This window comes from Perognathus longimembris, chromosome 11 (assembly GCF_023159225.1).
Source record: "Perognathus longimembris pacificus isolate PPM17 chromosome 11, ASM2315922v1, whole genome shotgun sequence".
NCBI lineage: Eukaryota > Metazoa > Chordata > Mammalia > Rodentia > Heteromyidae > Perognathus > Perognathus longimembris.
The window spans coordinates 35,218,250-35,239,689 of NC_063171.1; the positions used below are offsets into that span (position 1 = coordinate 35,218,250).

Consider the following 21,440-nt stretch of genomic DNA (forward strand, 5'->3'; position numbering starts at 1 on the left):
CAAGGTCACTATGAGCACCCAGTTTGTTGTCAGAAAACATTCCTATCCTATAATTAGCCAACTGTCTCTCAGACTCACTTCTCATGTCTTTGTCTTCCGTGGGAAGAAAAGGTGTTTGTCAAGCTAATGATGAAACAGAATAGTCTCAGAGTGAACTAAGAAATGATTGGTCCAAGTCATACATTAGCCTCTTTTTAGCTCTATCAATGTGAGTTAGCACCCAACGACACATAACTCCAAAATTAAAAGAGAGTGTTTTGTGATTTCAAAAGCTGACAGCTCAACTACTGGCAAGGGAGAGAATAAGGTCAGAGAGAAGAATCACTCGCCAAGAGAAACATCCACAAAGACTGATGGATGGAGGTGAATGGGTTTAAAGAATCATGTCACCTGGTAAGTGTTCATAAAAGGCAATTGTGTTATCAGTCAGTTCAGGAAGAAGCTGACCACCAGTTCCCCTCCTCATGTGAAGGGCTGAATAAAGCAATATGGTGCATGTGATCAAAGCCAGAATCATTGAATCACAAGCTCAGGGTGCTTGTGATTAGATCCTTTTTGCCTCTGAGAATATGTCTTGCTTAAATTAACAGTAATGGTAATTCATAACTTTAAGCCCAGGGACTTAAGAGGCATCAGTTTACTTCATATTTTCTCCTATTCAGGAACTCCCAGAGGACAATACTCTTAGATATCCCATAGCTTAGGATGTCTCATGGCTACCAACAGAAGAAGGCAGAAGGCAGAAGGGAGGGGAAAGCAACTGTTAATGTAATTATAACATACACTGGGGGTTGCCTAGCACCTGAAATGAGCTGAATATTGCTCTGTACCAAAGAGGACAAGAAGTTGTGAGAGAAGACTCCCTTTTGTCTGTGCTCCCATGAAACATAATATAGGTTCATTATGCCTTAACTTAATGCCAGACCAGATGTTTCAAATTTCAAAGAAGTTTTTGGATCTGGGAATCTTTTCATAGACTTTACCAAGTAAGCATCTCTACATCTAAACATGTCAAGTGCTCCCAAATCTGAAACTTTTACTTGGGGGTGGGGTTGTTACTGAGGTTTTGAACTCCCATAGCTGGCTTGCTCAGCTGGCACTGTACCCCTTGAGTCACACTTCCAGTACTGCTTTTTGTTGGTTATTTTGAAGGCAGAGTCTCCTGGACTTTTCAGTCCAGACTGGCTTTCAACAACAATACTTTAGATTTCAGTCTCCTGAGTAGTGAGCCACCAACACCCAGTGTTGAGTGCTTTCTGACACCCAAAATGTTTCCATTTGGTGTATCCATTTGGTACAGAGGGGTACATTATGGATTTTTAGATTATGAGTACTCAACATATATCACTTGAATTGAAAGAATTCCACACCATCAACACTCATAGGTAAACTAGGCATGATGGCACATGACTGACTATAAGGTCAACTTGGAGAAGGCAGGGAGATCACAAGGATCACAAATTCAAGGTCAGATTAAACAATATACTTAGTTTAAGGGCAGCCTGAGCTATATACTTATACCCTGTCTTAAAATATGAAAGGAAGAAAAAGGCTTAAAGGGAAATTATCAAAATGCAAAGATCCTTTGGCCATGAGGATGCTGGGAGATTACTTATCACCTGTGGAACACCAGGACTGACTGACCAATTGTCCCACTAGACAACTGGCCCCAGCTAGTCAAAACCTTACCAGATAAGGGGTTAATTCTGCCTGGAGACTGCACTAGAGGGAAAAGGTATGCCATGCCTCCTTTCGTGGCTTCCCTCTTCACTATAGCTTCTAGTTCAGAGCCACTTACCTTTTTCTTTTTCTTCAGAATCACTTTCACTCCATCCACTGAAACCATAATGCTCACTTTTTTCTTCTTGATATTCTTGGCTTTAAACTCATACTGCAAAAGAAAAAAGAACACAGAGTGAGAGTCTAATTAGTCCATCCGGTAGCCCACAACTTGGCAAAGAAGGCAACAGAGGGGTCTAGGAAGATAGGTATAAAGGGCATTTCAGTGAGGTGTAAAAGCAGGTGCATATCTGCAGGTAAAGTCTCAGGAAACCTTGAAGTTAGAACAGGGACCCCAAGTGGTCATCAATTCTACTATCCAGCCATCATAGGAACTATAGGAATAAAATTAAAACATCCTAACAAGATAAGCCTGAGCCATCCAGATGAAACAACAATATAGCTTACCTTGAAAATCTCAACAAAATCTCTTGATAACTGATTTTATCATTTAGCAACAACTAGGTCAGGTAGGTGTCCTAACATAATGCTTCTGTATCCCCCTTCCACCCCCAGTGAAGATTAAGAAGGGCTAGCATTAGTCTTCACATCAGGTCTTTTCATACACCCAAAACAAATGAATTCTAACTTCTCATAAGTTCAGTTCCCAAATTCCTTTATCTATTGGTTTGTCTCCAAGCCTTCCTTTCCATAGACATATTGGCTTGAAGATTTGGGTGGCTGGAGGGTATTCTAGAAAAGACCGGTCAAATGATAATCTTAAGGGAGCCATTGTGTCTCATTCCCTATGTTTTAAACTCACATTTTCAGTCCTGGACAGAGTTGCTCCAACCACAGTTCTGACTACAAGAATGTTTGTGTCAGCCTCAATCCCAAATCTTTCTATCACATTCATGCGTTCACAATAATTTCTTGTGCTTGTCAAGCTATTAGTGACTGATGTTCTAAATCTTCCTTTTCTTCACAAACATAACCTTGAGCACTTCTTCAGCTTATTAGAACTATTTTCATCTGTTCCCCATCACCATCCAGAAAGCTTTCTAATCAAACATTTGGGCCACAGACTAAAGTAACTCAGGAGCAACTCATACCTTTTCTTCTCTGGGACCTTTTACATTCAAGACTTCCATCTATACCACCACCCAAGGTGGGTAAGGAGCAACTAGCTCCTTGTCTATGCTTTTGAAACAATTATTTCTATGTAGTATATGTTGATAGAAATGAATGTAATCAATCTTAATGAGACAAAGACATAACCTATTTTGAAAATCTCATCCAAAATCTATAACTCCCTTGATCATGCCTTTGAACTTCCTGATGTTAAGACTTTCCTACTGTCTACAGTCTACCCCTACCCCTAAAATCTCTATTTCCTCTAAAATCTTACTCTGCTGCACACAATGTGATGCTCCTTGGATATCTGCTTCTTATGGACAAAGGTGACAATAATTGGGCTGAAATGCCATTACATTGTCAGGGCAGGCTCTGGATCATAGCTAATAAAGTCCCTAGGTGCTGTTAGTCCACATCACTTTCCCATCTGCTGGTTAACATACCCACTTTCATTCACTCTACCCTGTTGACAGCTTTCCCTTTCACCCAGAGACCTGGAAGAAGGACAAACTAGGGTGGCAAACACACAGGAGACAGAGAGCAAACATCTGCTTCAGCCTGGAATCTACATCTAACACTGAGTAAAGGAGAGAGAGAGAGAGAAGTATGAAGCAGAATGGAGGAGAGTTCTGTATCCTGGAGTCAGCTACATATCCATCTCTTCTACAAGCACTAAAATTAAGAGTTGGGTCTCATTAACATGCATCTGGGGATGCAGCTGCAACTCAAGGTGGATCCCTTGACTGCAGCACTCTTCTCAGTGGCAGTCTGGATGAACTGAAATGACCACTGGGGATAGGGGAGAACCAGCATGGAAATCTGTGAATCAGCTCGCTTTGGCCTTGTGCCTACTGGGAGAAATAAACCAGCCACTGCTCCTGACCACACTTGCATTTACTTCTGCTTACTTGAACTCTAATAAAAACAATCTTCTAGCTCCACCTCATTCTGAACAAATCACTGATGTCAGGGCTGTTCCTGAAGCCACAGATGTACAAAAGGGACACTCTTGTGAATTCCACATGAGAGTCTCAAAACACCCAGAGAAGGACAGATTCTGACCTAGACAGATTAGTCCTCTCATCATTTTGGTCTCTTCCAGTATGGCACTTCCACATACTCTACACACTTTCCTCTTTCCCTTTAGTAGCTATGAAATCAAAGCCGAAATATTTCTCTGCAAGGCACAAGAGGTAAAGCAAGGCTCAAATACAAACAAAAGCCTTTTATTTCCAGAAAATCATGTAATTGACCATTTCTTGAGATCAACTTGTTTAGCTTACTTCCCTGTTGACTTTTCTCTCTCACTGGCACCCTGATATCAAGATCCCTCACCCAAACTTAGGAAGAGGTGCCAAGCCAGCTCCTTATTCATGCAGCTGAATCGTTCACTATTCTTAGTGAATTGTTTCACAAATTTGGCCATGCCTCTTCATCTTAAAAACTCAGAATGCAACACAACATTCTCTTTCAAACTAGAAAATACCTCTGTCACCATACACATATTCTCCAATGGCTCTAACAGGGCCTATGGATGGAGTGAGTACACAAAAAAGCAAACCCAATTTCTTTCCAGAATCTCAGTGACAGTGACAACACAGGTGCTCCTCACAACTGCTGGTGGAATGCTCTGGAGTGTTTTAAAATGGAAAGGAGCAAGCAAGGCAGGAAAAAGGCCTCTAGGTCCCATCACAGCTGCCAGCATGACTTGTGTGTGGTCTACAGAGTTTTTAGTTTGGCCACGCGCTGCATCTATTCCACCTGCCTCTTGATGCTCAAACGTTTCCCAACTGCAGAATTAGAATTAAATTGCACTTCTGTTGGAAACTCTGGACATGAAAGTGAATCAAGTGCCAGAAAAATGCTTAAATATTTATTATTAAGCCATTTGTTTATATGGCCAATTACACTTCACTTAGATAACCATGTTATCCTGCTCATTAGGGGGAAATGGTCTCAAAGAGAAGGGAAGTAATGGAGTAACCAGGAGATGAGAAAGGACTCTCAGGGACAAGTCCTCCCTTTTTCCAGACTGAGCTCCTCCAACATGAAGTGTTGCTTGGGCAGGCTGGCTTGGGAGGAAGCATTTGTGTTCCTTGGGACAGGAATTCAATCTACTCAGGCTTTGCCAGGGGCTGAAGAACAAACAGGACTGTTGGTGCCACCATCTGTGGCTCAAGCCAGACTTCCGTCAACCCAGGCCAGCCACAGAGTACATGCCAACACGCCTGGCCCTCCACCCACACTGTGGCCAGGCTGTTCTGACATATTTGCTTTATTGGCTGGAGCTTCACCAGCAAGAACAGATTAAGCCCTACAGAACTTGACCTTTCAAGAAACAAAAAAAATACAAGTCCTGGAACAACAACCCCAGGCTAGCAAGACTAAGGGAAAGTGTTTGGGGCTCATGATCAGAGCCTTGGGAGCTTATATTAGAAAGATTCTGAAACTTAGTGAGGCCTGGGAAGGAGAAGCTGGGTAGTGCCAGTGATAGAAGCCAGGAAGGAGTAAATACTCAACAAGTGTCATGGAGCAAGAATATTGATTATAAGCTGGAGAACAGCCTAACGTCTCAGCATCTCCTGATTTGCAAAGCTGCCTCCCAACCACAGCTCAAACCCAGTATTCAAGGAGGAAAGTGGGAAGTCTACAGCAGCAAAGGGGTGAAAAAGTTGAGAAAAGTAACAAGCCTACCCCCTGGCTTAAGGCTCTAGTGCACAGGTAGAAGTCACAATTGCTTTCTTAGTGCTAGGAGCTATGGTCAGGCTATCAGATACTGCACACATTATTCTTTTACAAGAATAAGTAGCTCCCTAAAATCCCTGAATGTTTGGCAGTAGTTGATTTTTAACCAAATTATGATTTTTTTTTTACAGGACCCATGGTTTCTCAGTTATCTTAGCTATAAATAGTTTAGTATGTGATACATTTCCCCCCTTCTTCTTTGTCTTAGCTATAACATTCATTTAGCCCAGCTCCTTCTGTCTTGGTTTGCAGATATGAGCCAAGGTCTGCTGATAAGTCAGTGCTCACAGACAACTTCACTGAGAGGTGAGGAATAAGTTTGCAGAGGCAAACTTGTTCCACAAGTCCTGGGAATACATTTATCTATATTTACTAACTTTCTAGAACCATCTGTGGTTTTCAACAAATCATAAATTGAAAGGTGACCTCTGACAATGCCACTGGGCATTTTCATCATGCTCTGCCTGTAGGCTCTGTTTCCTAAATGAAGGCATATCTACACAACAAAAATGTAAGCATCTCAACCAAAGGCATTATCTTCTAAAGGTTTCCAAGTCTTTCTGCAGTTATTGAGAATTTAGTAACTTACAAGGTACAGAATCTAAGTATAGCATTAGTCACAATATTCAAATGACAGAAACAACCCAAATATCTACCGAAGGACGAATGGACATTCAAAACCTGCTTTATACAGACAATGGCATATTAGACAGCCTTAAAAAGGGACACATTGTGGGGGTGGATGTGGATGATTCCTGAAGACATTAGGCTAAGTGGAATAAATGAGTCACTAAATGACAAGTATTTTGTAATTCAACTTTTATAAATTAAAAAAAATTATGAATTAAGAAATTCATACAAAAAGACCTCAAGTAACTTTATGACTTCCAGGGACTGAAAAGTGAAAGATATGGAAAACTAATGCTGTATAGATATAGAATTTTAGTTTTCAAAAAGTTCTAGACAGTGTATACTATTGTAGTGTACATTTCAAAATGGTTACGATGGCTGGGCTCCAGTAGGTTACACCTGTAACCCTAGCTATTCGGGAAGCTGAGATGTGAGGATTATGGTTTGAAGCTATCCTAGGCAGGAAAGTCTGTGAGAATCTTATCTACAATTAATCACCAAAAAGTGGGAAGTGGAGCTGTGGATAAAGTGGTAGTATACTAGCCTTGAGCCTAAAAAGCTCAGGGACAGTGCCTAGGAACTGAGTTCAAGCCCCATGGGCAATATGTGTGCACACACACTGTACACACACATACACACACACACACACAAATGGTTATGATAGTAAATTTTGTTGTGTATGCTCATCCACAATACAAAGACAAAAATCTGAAAAAAACTATAATGTATAGCAAACACATTTCTTCTCCCAGAAAGTCCACTTAACTCTGCTTGCAGAAAAATACTTCTGAAGCTCTTCACATGTGGTTTAAGTATACTATGCTTCTCCTACTTTGATGTAATTGCATTTGTTCACCCATGCCCTGCATGCCCTCTACATCATCTACTGCTAACACCTGCTTACTCCTGAACTATCTGCTCAGACTTCTCCACAGTGAAGTCCTTCCAGGTCAACACCCCACATGTTCCACTAAGTTATCCATCTAGTCAGTTACCACAGCTATACTAACAAGCCTCTACTATCATTCACTACACTTTGGTTGCTTTCTTACTTCCCCTGAAGGTCATGCCCTCCTTGAGAGCAATAAATACCTCCTGTGTTTATATCCAAGAAAATATCACCAGGGCATTAACAGAGGTCAAATAAATCAATAAACAGCTTCACTAATGGTTATCAACAGAGCCCAGGCAAAGATGATACAGCATACAAGCAACAATTAACATCCAAAAGTTAATTGGTAAATTACTAACCTATAGATCTCAAACTACAGTACAAGAACTTGAAAAAGGGTTCATAATTAAATGATTTAAACCCACAGCATATTTGCTGAGCATCTCCTCTATATGATACGTGTGTGTGTGTGTGTGTATGCTCTTGTGCAGGCACACACACACACACATATTCATAACAAATCCAGGGTATCACACATTCTAGACAAGCACTCTTGACTAATGAGGTACAATATATCCTAGCCAGTGATATATATATATATATATATATAATATATATATTAAAGTTAAAGATATATATTTAAATGAAAGATTTTAGAGCTAGGATCAGGAACATTGCTAGGCTTCTTAAGGGAAGGATTTCATTCCCAAATTTCTTCCCATACTAATCACACTGTCTGCCCTCATTTCTATCATTACTTCCTATCCTATACCCAGGGACACAGGACAATAAACCATGAAGGGTACATAATACCAACAAGGTCAGAAAAACATGGTAGAGGACCTTCTAAATATAAGGAGGGCTTCAGGGCTAAGTTCAATGTTGTTTGGAACATTGAGAAAGTGGGGGAGAGGTTCATCCAAACCCAGATGTTGAGTGAATGGGAAGCAACTTGACAATGTCAAGAGACCAGTATGATGGAAGAGGGCAAGTTATACAAGTTCTCAAGTGGAAGACAGCAGTAGCCTCGTGCACAATTTGGGCTGTATACTCAGGGGAGCGGCTGAGGGACAGCTGCTCCCTGTAGAGAAGAGATGAGACATTCCCTGAAATATAGCCATTACTTCTTTTCTGACAGGGACAATGTTGACAGGTCATGGGTTGCTGAACAACCAACCCAAATGACTAAGGGCCTGAATGGATGACTTATGAAACAAGGTAAATGTCACCACTAATAATAATCTACTGCCGTCAACTTACTTTTCCCCCTATCATCAATCGCAGTACATTAAACAATACTGGCATCCCTCACTATATGTGTGGAGGCTGGTTCTGCAACCTTCTGCAGATGCCAAAAAAACTAGAGGCCCAAGTCCCTCATATAAAATAGCATAGCATTTGCAAATAACCTAGGCATAGGCTCCTCTGTACTTGAAATAATATGTATGTTAATTGTAATATTTTCTATAATATAAATGCTATGAAAACAGTTGCTACATTCCATTTTTAGGGACTAATGAGAAAAAAGTATGTACATATTCAGTAACAATCTATTCTTTTTCAAATATTTTCAATTCTGGGCTGGTTGACTTAGTAGATGCAAAATGTTGTGCATAGGGAGGGCGCATTGCATTGCAGTCTTTTTAAGTAAAAAGAAAGGCGGAAGTGGATGACTAGCGAAACCTATAAAAATAACCCACATCTAGCTAATCCTATCGGTCTTCTCTGAGCCCAGACTCTGCTCTAAATGATTATTATGGTATGTCATACAAGTAGGAAGACAGTTACATTAAACTTGTCTTCCAGGAGGAGAGGGGCACAACACTGTTCACACAGTATGATTCACATCTACACATACACACACACACACACACACACACACACAGAGAGAAGGAAGTGAATTTTTTCAGTACTTAGTACTAAGTCATGAATCATGGATTACGTGTTTTTTGCCTCAGATCAAAAATGGTAATAAGAAGCCAGGCATCAGTGGCTCACATCTATAATTCTGGCTACTGAGGAGACTGAGATATGAATCTCATGGTTCAAAGCCAGTCCAGACAGTAAAGTCCATGAGACTCATTTCCAATTGGCCACCAAAAAGCTGGAAGTGGAGCTGTAGCTCAACTGGCAGAGTGCCAAAGATCAAGTGGAGGAGCAAAAAAGCTAAAGGAGAGGGCCCAAGCTCTGAATTCAAACCCCAAGACCAGCACAAAAAAGAAAAGAATGGTGCTGAGACAAATGATGAATCCTGTTTCTCTAAGACAATGATTTGTGTCTCTATACAAAAGAAGAAAACAATCATGTTTGATAGCCTTCCTAAACATCTTAGTTTCCACCCCTGCACTTCCATTCCCTACACTTATCCTGTGAAGTTAAATGAAAAACATTACACATGAAGTGTTATAAACTCCTCCAAAGAAGGCACAGAGAATTCTAATGCTATTGCATAACATGCATTTGTGCATCCTTAGCTGTGCAACTTTGGACAACCCCCAACCTCTCTGGGTGGCATTTTTCCTTTCTGCAAATTATATCTGAGAGCCTTTCTGACATAATATGAACTTCAGAGCTCTTTCAGGAAGAGTTGATGAGCAAGCACATTTGAGCAAAGGAGAGAGAAAAGTTTAACAATAAAGAAATTTGGTGATGCCACCTGGATTCCAGAAGCAAGGACAAGAATGGGAAAGAGGATATAGACAAATGTAGGAGGAATCTGAAATGGAAAATGAGAGTTTTGCATAGAAAGGAGGAGTTACATATTTAAGCACTTTTAAACATATTTAAAGCAATGAAAAAATAGAGAGCCAGATGTTGAACATGTTCTTGGCACCAGCACTAAGAATTCAGAAAAGAAAGACACTAGAAACAAGACATCTAAGAAATAATAACAATATGTATCAAATATTGGGTTGTAAGAATGAAAAAAATAACTCTGGAAGAAATCACTGTATAGAGTAAGAAGCAAAATAAGGAATGCAGTATTCATGTAGGACTCCTTTTCCTAGCCTCTCTTGGGTTCCAGAACCACTGCAATTCCTCTTAGAAAGAGGTAAACTTAGAAAGAAACGAGAGGAAAGTTGGGAAATGGATGTTTGAAGTGACCTCTTAAGGTCATAGGTGCCAGTTTTCAGGTAAGGGGCCCATGGAAATGCAGAAGTGAGACCTCATGGTTTAATGTAGAATGAAGGAAGTGATTCTTGGGAAACACTGAAGAAATCTTTAAGGAGAAGGGAGAGAGTAATAAAATCAGAATGGAGAGGGCTTATAGGTGTCACAGTCTGTCAAGTAGCCATTCAGTCTCTAACAGATCACTGACAGCTCTGTTTGAAAAGTAGTTTCTTACTAGTGAGATCTCCTTCTGAAAGCTTCCACTCATACTGTGCTTCTAGGGATCTTGTAAAATTTTAGGTCTAAGGAGAGCCAAGAACTCTCCATTTCTAACAAGAACTCAAATGATGCTGACACAGCTGGTCTAGGGACCACACTTTGAGTAGCAAGACTCTACCAGCTAGAATACCTAAGATCAAAGGCATGTGGATATGTTAGCCGTGTGAACTAGATTTCTAAGGTTTTCTCCAGAGCTAATATTCTATGTTATCTTATCAATTGTCAGAATATGTCAATATCATGAGTTATATAAAAATGGAGACATTACAGACACCAGTGGCTCATGGCTATAATCCTAGCTACTCAGAAGGCTAAGCACTGAGGACTGTAGTTCAAACTTGCCCAAATAGTTCATGAGACTCTTATCTCCAATTAACCACCAAAAAAAAAAAAGCCAGAAATAGAGTTCTGGCTCAAGTGGTGGAGCATTAGCCTTGAGAAAGAAAAATAAATAAATAAAATCTCAGGGATAGCACCCAGGCCCCAAGTTCAAGCCCCAGGACCAGCACACACCATATCCTTTCCCTCTCCCACCCCCACACAAATGAGACACAAGGAACAATCATCTTAAGATTGACAAAAATGAAACTCTAATATAGAAATGGTAACACTTGTAAAGTACATAAATAATTAAGATATAGAAACAGAGTACAAGTTCCTAGATTAGAGGGGAATCTGAAATTGCTCATTTCTTTCAAGGCATAATTCTTACCTACTGTCAGTAGGTGGCAACACTTCCTTGGGGTCTAAAAGACTATAAAGTAAACTCAAGGAGTGCAACCTGGGCTGGACACTTGAAATACCTGGGAAACTTTTATTCTATGAAAGCCAGTTTTAAGTGAATGAAAAGACAACTTATAAACTGGGATAAAGTATTTGTAAATTGTACACTTGACAAAAAGTGTATATCCAGAATATATCAAGAATTCCCAAAACTCAACAGGAAGACAGTAATTGATATTTATTAAAAACAAAAGGTGTTAGACTTAGAGATATAGATACTTTGTCAAAGAGGAATATAGAAAGCATTACAGCACATGACAAGAAACCAACAAAGGTTCATAGCAGTTCAGTGTTGCTGTGAACAGGACCTGGGACAAAGGTTAGAGAGCTACCTAGGAAATGAGGCCAAAACATACTCTTGCCCTGTGGAACTCTTGAAATCTACCCTGGGTTTCCAGCCTAGCAAAACATACTCAGACCTAATTACCTCTTCTTACAATGATAGACTATATTCTCCCAAGTCTGCAATAATGGCATCCCATGAAAAGCTATTCATTTTCATTAGCTGGTAGGGAAATGAAAATTAAAACTACAATGAGATCCCACTCCACATATTAAATTTCTAAACTAAAAAAATATTAACAATGCCAGGCACTGTCAAGGATACATAGCAACTAGACACTCCTATGATGCTGAAAGAATAACAAAAAATAACGCATGGAAATAAAAACAATCCTGAGATACCACCTCAATTCAGTTAGAATGGCCTATACTCTGAACTCAGGCAACAACAAATGCTGGAGGGGATGTGGGGAAAGAGGAACCCTTCTCCACTGTTGGTGGGAGTACAAATTAGTACAACCACTTTGGAGAACAGTATGGAGGTTCCTCAAAAAGCTCAGTATAGACCTACCCTATGACCCAGCCATACCACTTGTAAGCATATATCCTGAACAACAAACAGGTCTCAGGATATCATAAAGACATCTGCACATTCATGTTTATCACTGCACAATTCACAATAGCCAAAATATGGAAACAACCCAGATGCCCCTCCACAGACGAATGGATCAAAAAAATATGGTACTTATACACAATGGAATACTACATAGCGATTAGGAATGGTGAAATATTGTTATTTGCAGGGAAATGGTCAGAACTTGGAACAAATAATGTTGAGTGAGACAAGCCTAGAACACAGAGAACAAAGGGGCATGGTCTCCTTGATATATTACTGTTGGGGGGCGGGAGCAGTAGAGACCAGGTCTGCAAAACAGCAAACTTCTTTGCAAATGGTATTTCCACATGTTTAGGTCAACGACTTTACATTATGTATCTAAAACCAAACAACTACTAAACATAAAAATGTCTAGAATAAACCTATCAGTGGATCACAACAGCTCAACAGCTATGTACACATGATCATATAAGATGAGGATAAGCAAAAATAACTCCAAGAGAAGGACACAGGAGGATTCTATTGTTGATGTTACCTTTAAAGTTCTAGGTGAATTTCCTTTGGCATACCCTACATGGTTACGGTATATGATTTTGGTACACTGGATATTGTATATATGCCTACCTGATCTAGGGAAGGGAAAGAAAAATGAGGGTATAAGATATCACAAGACATGTACTCACTGCCTTATTATGTTACTGTACCCCCTTTGCATAACACCTTGTCAATAAAATTTAATTAAGAAATAATGCCTGGCCACTTTGCAAAATGGTTTGGCAGTCTTAAGTTAAACATACACTTGCAATATGACTCAGCAACACCTTAGGTATATATCTACCTAAGAGAACTGAAACCCATTTTCCCACAAAACCTGTAAGCAACACAAATACCAACCCACAAAGTGAACAGATGAACTGTGATACATCTATGTAATAGACTGCTACTCAAAAAATAAAATGGAAAACTGAGTGTGGTGATGCACACCTGTAATCCCAGCACTGTAAAGGCTGAGGCAGAAGGATTGTCAAGACAAGCTTGGGCTACATGGTGAGATCCTGTCTTAAAACACAGACAAAAATGTAAAGTTCATACATGGTAGAGTACTGCTATAGAAAATTACAAGTGAACTAGTTTACATGTAAAAAGAAAAAAAATACCAAAAAAGGGAATGGACTATTGATATATAAAAACTTGGAAGACATAGAATATCATTATGCTGAGTGATAAAAGTCAGTCTCAAGAAACCCAACACTACAAGATTCTGGTCGTATAACATTCACCAAAGGACAAAGCTATAGTGATAGAACAGATGGGCAGTTGCTAAGGATTGTGGGAAAAGGATATGATTATAAAGAACAGTACCAGGGATGTTTTAGGAGTGATGGAAATTTTGTATTTCAATTGTGGTGATACTTAGGTGAAATTAAAATTCATAAAAGTACACTCAGAAATCAAATCTAGGGCCTGGGAATGTGGCTTAGCAGTAGAGTGCTTGCCTAGCATGCACAAAGCCCTGGGTTCGATTCCTCAGCACCACATCAACAGAAAAGGCCAGAAGTGGCGCTGTGGCTCAAGAGGTAGAGTGCTAGCCTTGAGCAAAAAGAAGCCAGGGACAGTGCTCAGTGCTCAGGCCCCAAGTCCAAGCCACAGGACTGGCCAAAAAATAAAAAAATAAACTCTATACTATACTAGTTTTAAAGACATAAAATGAAAACTAAGGTCCCAGATTCCCCCACTTCTTCAGGAGGTCCTAGACCACCAGGGCTAACACTGAGTGACTAGCAACCTCTTCACCACAATGGAAACCAGAGTGAATATGCTGGACTCATTGCCTCCCAGGTCAAGGGCAGGGCCTTCCAGAATTTCCCACTCCACAGTCCAGGAGAACCTCACACTGGCTCAAGTAGATGGGGGAAGCCTTCCAGAATACTTCCTTCTCCTCCAACTTATACATAATTGGTCCACACAGTGGCAAGATCACTGGGCCAAGGGCCATTATTTTGAAGGTCACCCAAGTGCTACACTACACAGCCATGGTTCTCCAGTAAGTTACTCGTGTGGGAGGCCATTTTTCCACTCACGGCAGGGAAGGGTTAGGATATACTCCACTTATCTTGGGAACTATAATCACTCCGGGATATGTCTCTAGGCCTTAGAGCTCCACATATAGAACATGCCAATAGACTGAAGAATTTTTCTTCCTACTTTCTCAGGGCAATTATTTCATTCCAGACACCTTTTGAGTAACTGAACTAGATACAATAGTTGCTTTCTGAACACTTGCGCCTCTTCACTGAATCCACACCAAGAAAAGGTTCATATATTTGCAACTTTGATAAAAGGACACACACTAAATAACAAACTCATGTCTATGCAGATAGTGGAAGAAGGTGCTCAGAAGGCAGCTGATGAAATCATCTGATCATAACTTTGAAAAGAAGGGGAAACCTGGTATGTTCAGTGTTTCATTGCACCAACTCTGTGTTGCTGCCTCTCTGTGTGTCTTTTTTCTCCCTTAAGCCATAGCTTTGATCAGTGTTCTTCTGGATCACATATTGCAGAATTCCCCTCATGTTTTCCACATATAGGAAAAGGGGCAGAGGAAGGAACTTGTTAGGTGTTAAATGTTTGTGCTCTCCCCAGATTCATACACTAAGGCCCTAGCTTCAAGAAGGTGGAGACTTTGGTAGGTAATCAGATTTACATTAGGTTGTAAAAGCAGGCCCCTAATGTTGGGATTGGTGCCCTCATAAGAACAAGACTAAGGGGGGGGGGGGCGGGGGGAAAGAACCAGACTGAGGAAAGGCCATGTAAGGACACAGCAAGAAGTCTACCATCTGCTGGCCAGGAAGAAAGCTCTTACAGGAACTAGCCATGTTGGGCCCTTGGTCACAGACTTTCTGCTCCCAGCCGGTGGAAAAAAATATCTGTTATGTAAGCTACTCAGTTTTTGCTGTTCTTTTATGGGACTAAGATAGAGTTGTTGCAGGAAGCCAAGGAAGTCATCAACAGAAGGGGAAACAAGAAGTTGGCTAGTCATGATTACTGCTCAGAGCTGAGCTGGCATCTTCAAAACTCACAAGACTGAATCAGTATCCCCCATCCAAAAGCCCTTTCCCTAACTCTTAATACAATGTTGTTACTCCTGAGATATTAATCCTAGTTCACATATTTAACCCAATGGCCTTTTATAAATACAAATGTCAGACCACTTTCGCATCTATTATCCTATTTAATCTTGTCCACTGCTCACCAACTTGGCACATATTTTAAGTTATTCTAGCCACACATACCTTGCTCTTGGGTCTGAAAAACTAAACATTCTTTCTTCACTTGGCCTTTGGGGTATCTGAGGATTATACTAAAAGGAGAGAAGAATGAAGAGGGACAAAACTATATTCATCTTACTTCCGAAAACTCTATGTAATCAGTTCAGATAAAAGCTTTCTGTATCACCCCAGTGCCTAAACAAGATGATCAAAAATGATGTCTACTACCCACTATCCAACCCAAAGCAGTTCTTCCATATAGCAGATACTTTTTTTTTTTTTTTTTTGCCAGTCCTGGGGCTTGAATTTACTTTTTTTTTTTTTTTTTTTTTTGCCAGTCCTGGGCCTTGGACTCAGGGCCTGAGCACTGTCCCTGGCTTCTTCCCGCTCAAGGCTAGCACTCTGCCACTTGAGCCACAGCGCCGCTTCTGGCCGTTTTCTGTATATGTGGTGCTGGGGAATCGAACCTAGGGCCTCGTGTATCTGAGGCAGGCACTCTTGCCACTAGGCCATATCCCCAGTCCCCTGGGGCTTGAATTTAGAGCCTGTTCCTGGCTGCTTTTTGCTCAAGGCTAGCACTCTACCACTTGAGTCACATCACCACTTCTGCCTTTTTCTCTTTATGTAGTGCTGAGGAATTGAATCCAGGGCTTCATGCATGCTTGGCAAGCACTCTACTGATAAGCCACATTTCTAGCCCAAGCAGATACGTGTGTGTGTGTGTGTGTGTGTGTGTGTGTGTGTGTGTGTGTGTGATTTAAGGGGCTTGAACTCAGGGCCTGGGCAAAAGGAGCTCTTTTTTTTTTTTTTGCCAGTCCTGGGCGTTGGTCTCAGGGCCTGAGCACTGTCCCTGGCTTCTTTTTGCTCAAGGTTAGCACTCTGCCACTTGAGCCACAGCACCACTTCTGGCCATTTTCAGTATATGTGGTGCTGGGGAATTGAACCCAGGGCTTCATGTATACGAGGCAAGCACTCTTTGCCACTAGGCCATATCCACATCCCTGAAAGGAGCTCTTTTTGCTCAAGGGTAGCCACAGCACCACTTCTGGTTTTTGTGTGTTAATTGGAGATGAGTCTCATGGGAACTTTCCTGCCCAGGCTGGCTTTGAATAGTGATCCTCACATCTCAGCCTCCTGAGTAGCTAGGATTACAAGCATGAACCACTGTTGCCCTGCACAAGCTGATACTTTCTATGCCATATTCTTCAGAGTCCTGTAGTTGGTAAGAAGACCTCAAAAACAACTCTAGGGGACTGGGAATATGGCCTAGTGGCAAGAGTGCTTGCCTCATATACATGAAGCCCTGGGTTAGATTCCCCAGTACCACATATATAGAAAACAGCCAGAAGTGGCGCTGTGGCTCAAGTGGCAGAGTGCCAGCCTTGAGCAAAAAGAAGCCAGGGACAGTGCTCAGGCCCTGAGTCCAAGGCCCAGGGCTAGAAAAAAAACAAAACAAAACAAAAAACTCTAGGATTGAGAGACCTCAAAGGCAGGAGATGCACAAACACCTTCTGTCCCATCCTGCTCTGGCCACAGAGACTACAGTTCCAGGTTTAAATAAATTGGAGTTCCATGTAATACTTTCCTTGACAAAAGTCTTCATATTAAAAGGAAAAGTTTAATAATCACTTGTATACCATTCCATTGGTATAACTGCATTGTGATTTATTCACTGTCTAGCTTGACAATAGATTCTCTCCTCTTTGCACTTGTACTTAGGCAATCAATGCCATCAAATTCCTACTGAGTCCCCGAATACATCTAAAAACATTCCCATAGTTGGGTTGTCAAATATCACTTTATTGTAGCCTCCTCTGAATATCAGCCTGAAGGAATTCTAGCAATTAGAATGCAGGAGACCAATTTCATAAGACTGCTATATATACAATGTTTTCCTATGAGGCCTAACACTCTTAACTCGGAACGTGTTTTTTTCTCATCTTCCACCAGAATATAAGTTCTTTGAAGGCAAGAGTTACATAAGTTCTGCTTCAGTGTCTATGTATAGAATTTTTGGCTAGTTCTAAAAACTTGTTTTAACAATGTAAAAAAAATGGTTCTGGCTGTTTTGTTAAGAATATGGGCAGTCAAGGGAGGAAGCAAGGAAACCATTAAGGAGGCCAGCTGTTTCCAGTGGAGTGAGAAAAGTGTATACACAATTATAATGCCAGGCTTGTTAGCATTATGCATGCCAATAGAAAGACCCCAAGCAGGCGGCATACCCCTCTCCCAGGCAGCCTTTGGGAGAGCTGCCATTTAAATTTGAAGGACAGTACTCTAAATACAGCAAATGCTCCCCTTCCACTTATTTGTAATTGAGTTAGCTAGCCTAACGGCTCTTCTAAACAACAATCATATTATAAAATCATAGTATGAAGTATGTATCTGAATATTCTTATTGACAGGAGTGGCTCTCTGCCCTTCAGACTTCAGGTCTAACATTCTGACAAATAATTTTAATGGAGAGACCACAGACTTGGCCTGTTTGACCTTTCCTTAAGAGCTTAACAACTTGGAGGAAATCAGGCTACTGAGTAGACCACAGGTAAATGGTTCTCTTTCCTACTTTTTCAAAAGAAAATTGAAAGAGAAAAAATAGAATACTAGCTGTAGCCCTTTGAAAATGATTGCTAATGGCTGCCTAATTTTGTAGCAGTCATTGCATTCTGAGCCTAAATCAAAGGATATTCTACAGCCAAGTTCCATAATAATATGTCATTTTAACAATTTATTGGTGTGGAATAATTGTTTCACAAAGAAAACTATTTTTCTCCAGGCTAAAATGAGCTGAGTCTTATTTATTTATTTATTTCCAGCTCCTTTTTAATCTGGAAGACACTCCGTTGCAAACAATTACATTTAGATCACAGCTCCAAAGTACTAGTTTTTTTACAACTTAAATGTTTATCATTTCCAATTCTAAAAATATCAGCCATTTACCTCTTCCTTAAACATTTAAAATTATTTTTCAAAAGGCCCCTCATTTTACATCTTTGTATCTCTTAACTCTCCCTCCAAGCAAAACACAGACTAAGGAAATCCAATTTTAACATACAGATCTTATATTTGATAATGAATAATTAATATAGCCAAGGACTCAAGGGATATTTTATCTTGTGACAATGGCCATAGGTGATGGACAGTTCCCAGACTAACAAACCTTAAAAAGTAGAACACGTGCATTTCTATATATAAATTGTAGCCCTTTCTATGTCAGAAAGGTGCAGCTAGTAAGAAAAAGTCTGGCATGCCACACGTGAAAAGAGCTAATCCTTCTTGTGCCATGGTTTGCCTGCAAGTACCTGGCATACTCCCTGGTTCCATTGCATCTGGAAGCTCTAAATCCATCAACTTGGAATTTTTCTTGTGTTGTTTCTTTGGATGGTTTTCTTCTATTTGTTTTTTAAAAAAATGTGTTTTCTCTGTTTGGAACTCAATTTGTCAGATATTGGACTTCTCGGATTCAAGCTGATTTATTTTTTAAAAAAAATATTTGCCCATTTCCTGAATTCTTAGTTTGACTTTTGTTTTCCATTTCTGAGTATTCTCTTTGCCTTCTTTTTTTAATCATCCTGCTCTTGTTTTAGAACGCAATGTCTGCTTAATTCCAAATCTGTCTTTTGTTTTTTCATGTTAGCTTTCTATCCCAGTTCTGTTTCTGTTTCTTCAACTTCCTCCCTCCATTTACTTATATTGTGCTCTCTTTTCCCCAACTCCTGTAAATATGTAGATGACTGGTAGGACTAGGCAGGGGCAATTGCCTGGAAGTCTTCACTAACTAGTGAACTTCATTGTAAAATAACCAGGAGATAAACTAGGCTGAAAGTTCAATAGGTTAAGTCCTGGAGATCTTTTCTTTGATATTGATTTCTTTAGAGAAAAAAAAAATCTTTCCACAATTAATTTTCTAGAAACAGAAAGGAACTTTAGAGTGCCTCCAGTTCATTGTGAATATTTTCACTTAAGGTCTTCTTTACAAGGAGGATGGGGAATGGTGCTTGGGTTTGAATTTAGGGACTCACCTTTGTTATGCAGTTGCTCTACCACTTGAGCCTTGCCTTCAGCCTTTTCTGCTTCTGTTCCTTTTTAGATAAAGTCTGGTACTTTCTGCCTGGACTGGCCTCAGCAATCACAAGTTCTTCCTACTCTTCCAATATAGCTAGAGTTACAAGCATAAGCCACCACATCCAGCCTCTTTTTTTAAAAAATTTATTTATTTATTAAAAAAAATTTTTGACAAGGTGTTGTGCAAAAGGAGTACAGTTACATAATAGGGCAGTGTGTACATTTCTTGTGATATCTTACACCCTGTTTTTCTTTCCCTTCCCTAGATCAGGTAGACATATATACAATACACAGTGTACCAAAAACATATACAGTAGCCTCGTGGCCTATGCCAAAGGAAATTCACCTAGGACTTTAAATGTAACGTCAACAATAGAGTTTGCTTATCCTTGTCTTATACGAACATACATACATAGCTTTTGAGCTATTGTGATCCACTGAGAGGTCTATTTTTGACCTTTATATGTTGAGTAGTTGTTTGGTTTTAGTTACATTATGTAGGGTCGCTGACCTAAACCTGTGGGAAATACCATTTGACAAGAAGTTTTTGGTTTCGAAGACCTGCTCTCTACTGTCTCCCCCTCCCCCACCCCCCTTAACAGTCATATATCAAGGAGATCATGCCCCTTTGTTTTCTGTGTTCTAGGCTTGTCTCGCTCAACATTATTTGTTCAAGTTCTGACCATTTCCCTGCGAATACAATATTTCACCATTTCTAATCGCTATGTAGTATTCCATTGTGTATAGGTACCATATTTTTTGGATCCATTCATTTGTGGAGGGGCATCTGGGTTGTTTCCATATTTTGGCTATTGTGAATTGTGCAGCAATAAACATGGAAGTACAGATGTCTTTTTGATATCTTGGGACCTGTTGTTCAGGATAGATGCCTAGGAGTGGTATGGCTGGGTCACACATCCAGCCTCTTAAGATTTTTTTTTTAAAATATTGTGACAACTCACCTCTCACCCTTGGCTTCTGTGACAACTGACACCTTGGTAATCTGAGCCTTTTCAGAAAATGGTAGCATCACTCAGCTTGCTTGCCATCAATAATCCCTCCTGTTGACACTGGGCCAAAGAAGCTGCCTTTGCTCCATCAATATCATCATTCTGTCTTTCAAAATGTTATTGAAATCTCTTTATTGGCTATTTCCACTCCCATTCTCTTTGTTCAATTGGTCATTTCAGTGGAGTTTCAAAGGGAGAGGAGAAAAATACAAATAGTCACTTACCAGGCTCCAGAACTATTCCTTCATTGGGAAGAAAAAGGGGGATGGTCCTCATTGAATGTTCTACATCAGCTTAGTGGTGCTATAACCTTGACAGGAGCAGCTTCTTCTCTCCTTAGATACTAGGAGCTAAGGTGAATGTAACTGCATGAGACCATTCCAATGGTGCCAGTTAGATGACAAGGACTAGGCAAATGTTGGACATGGAAAGAAGCAGCAAGGATTCAAGAGGGAGGCTTCTAGAAGGTTTGTGCAATTGCATACTCAGTCCCTGGGTCAGGGTAACTGGAACAATACCAGACTTTGGAGGGAGATCAAGAGCTTGGGAGAACTGGATTTATGAAGGAAGACTAAGAGCTTGATTTGGGTAGCACATGTCCATAATCTCAGCACTTGGGAGGTTGAGATAGGAGAATTGGGAATTTTAGTCCAGCCTATACTACATAGCTATACCATATTTGAGAAAAGAAGAAAACGTTTGTTTTGATGATTTTGAGATGCCTTTGAGAAATACAAGAGGAGATGTCACGAAAATAATGGGTAGGCCAGAAATACAAAGTACTCCGGATTGTCCATTGATAGTGATAATTGCAAATGCACCCAAGATTGGCTGTGGGCCATAAAAGACTTAGAGAAATCATTAGTACATGACAGGACAGACATGCATGTTTCAAATTTTAGTTT

General features: G+C 40.2%; 1 protein-coding gene across 4 annotated transcripts in view; it reads right to left on the bottom strand.

Annotated features, from left to right (window-relative positions):
- The window catches only part of LOC125359028 (carboxyl-terminal PDZ ligand of neuronal nitric oxide synthase protein-like), a 287,746-nt gene that overhangs the window by 88,784 nt on the left and 177,522 nt on the right, over window positions 1–21,440 (bottom strand). For all 4 annotated transcript variants that reach the window (XM_048356477.1, XM_048356476.1, XM_048356480.1 and 1 more), the window contains one exon: window positions 1,799–1,891. In XM_048356477.1, the coding sequence (XP_048212434.1) occupies window positions 1,799–1,891 (93 nt within the window). The remainder of the gene's footprint in view (window positions 1–1,798; window positions 1,892–21,440) is intronic.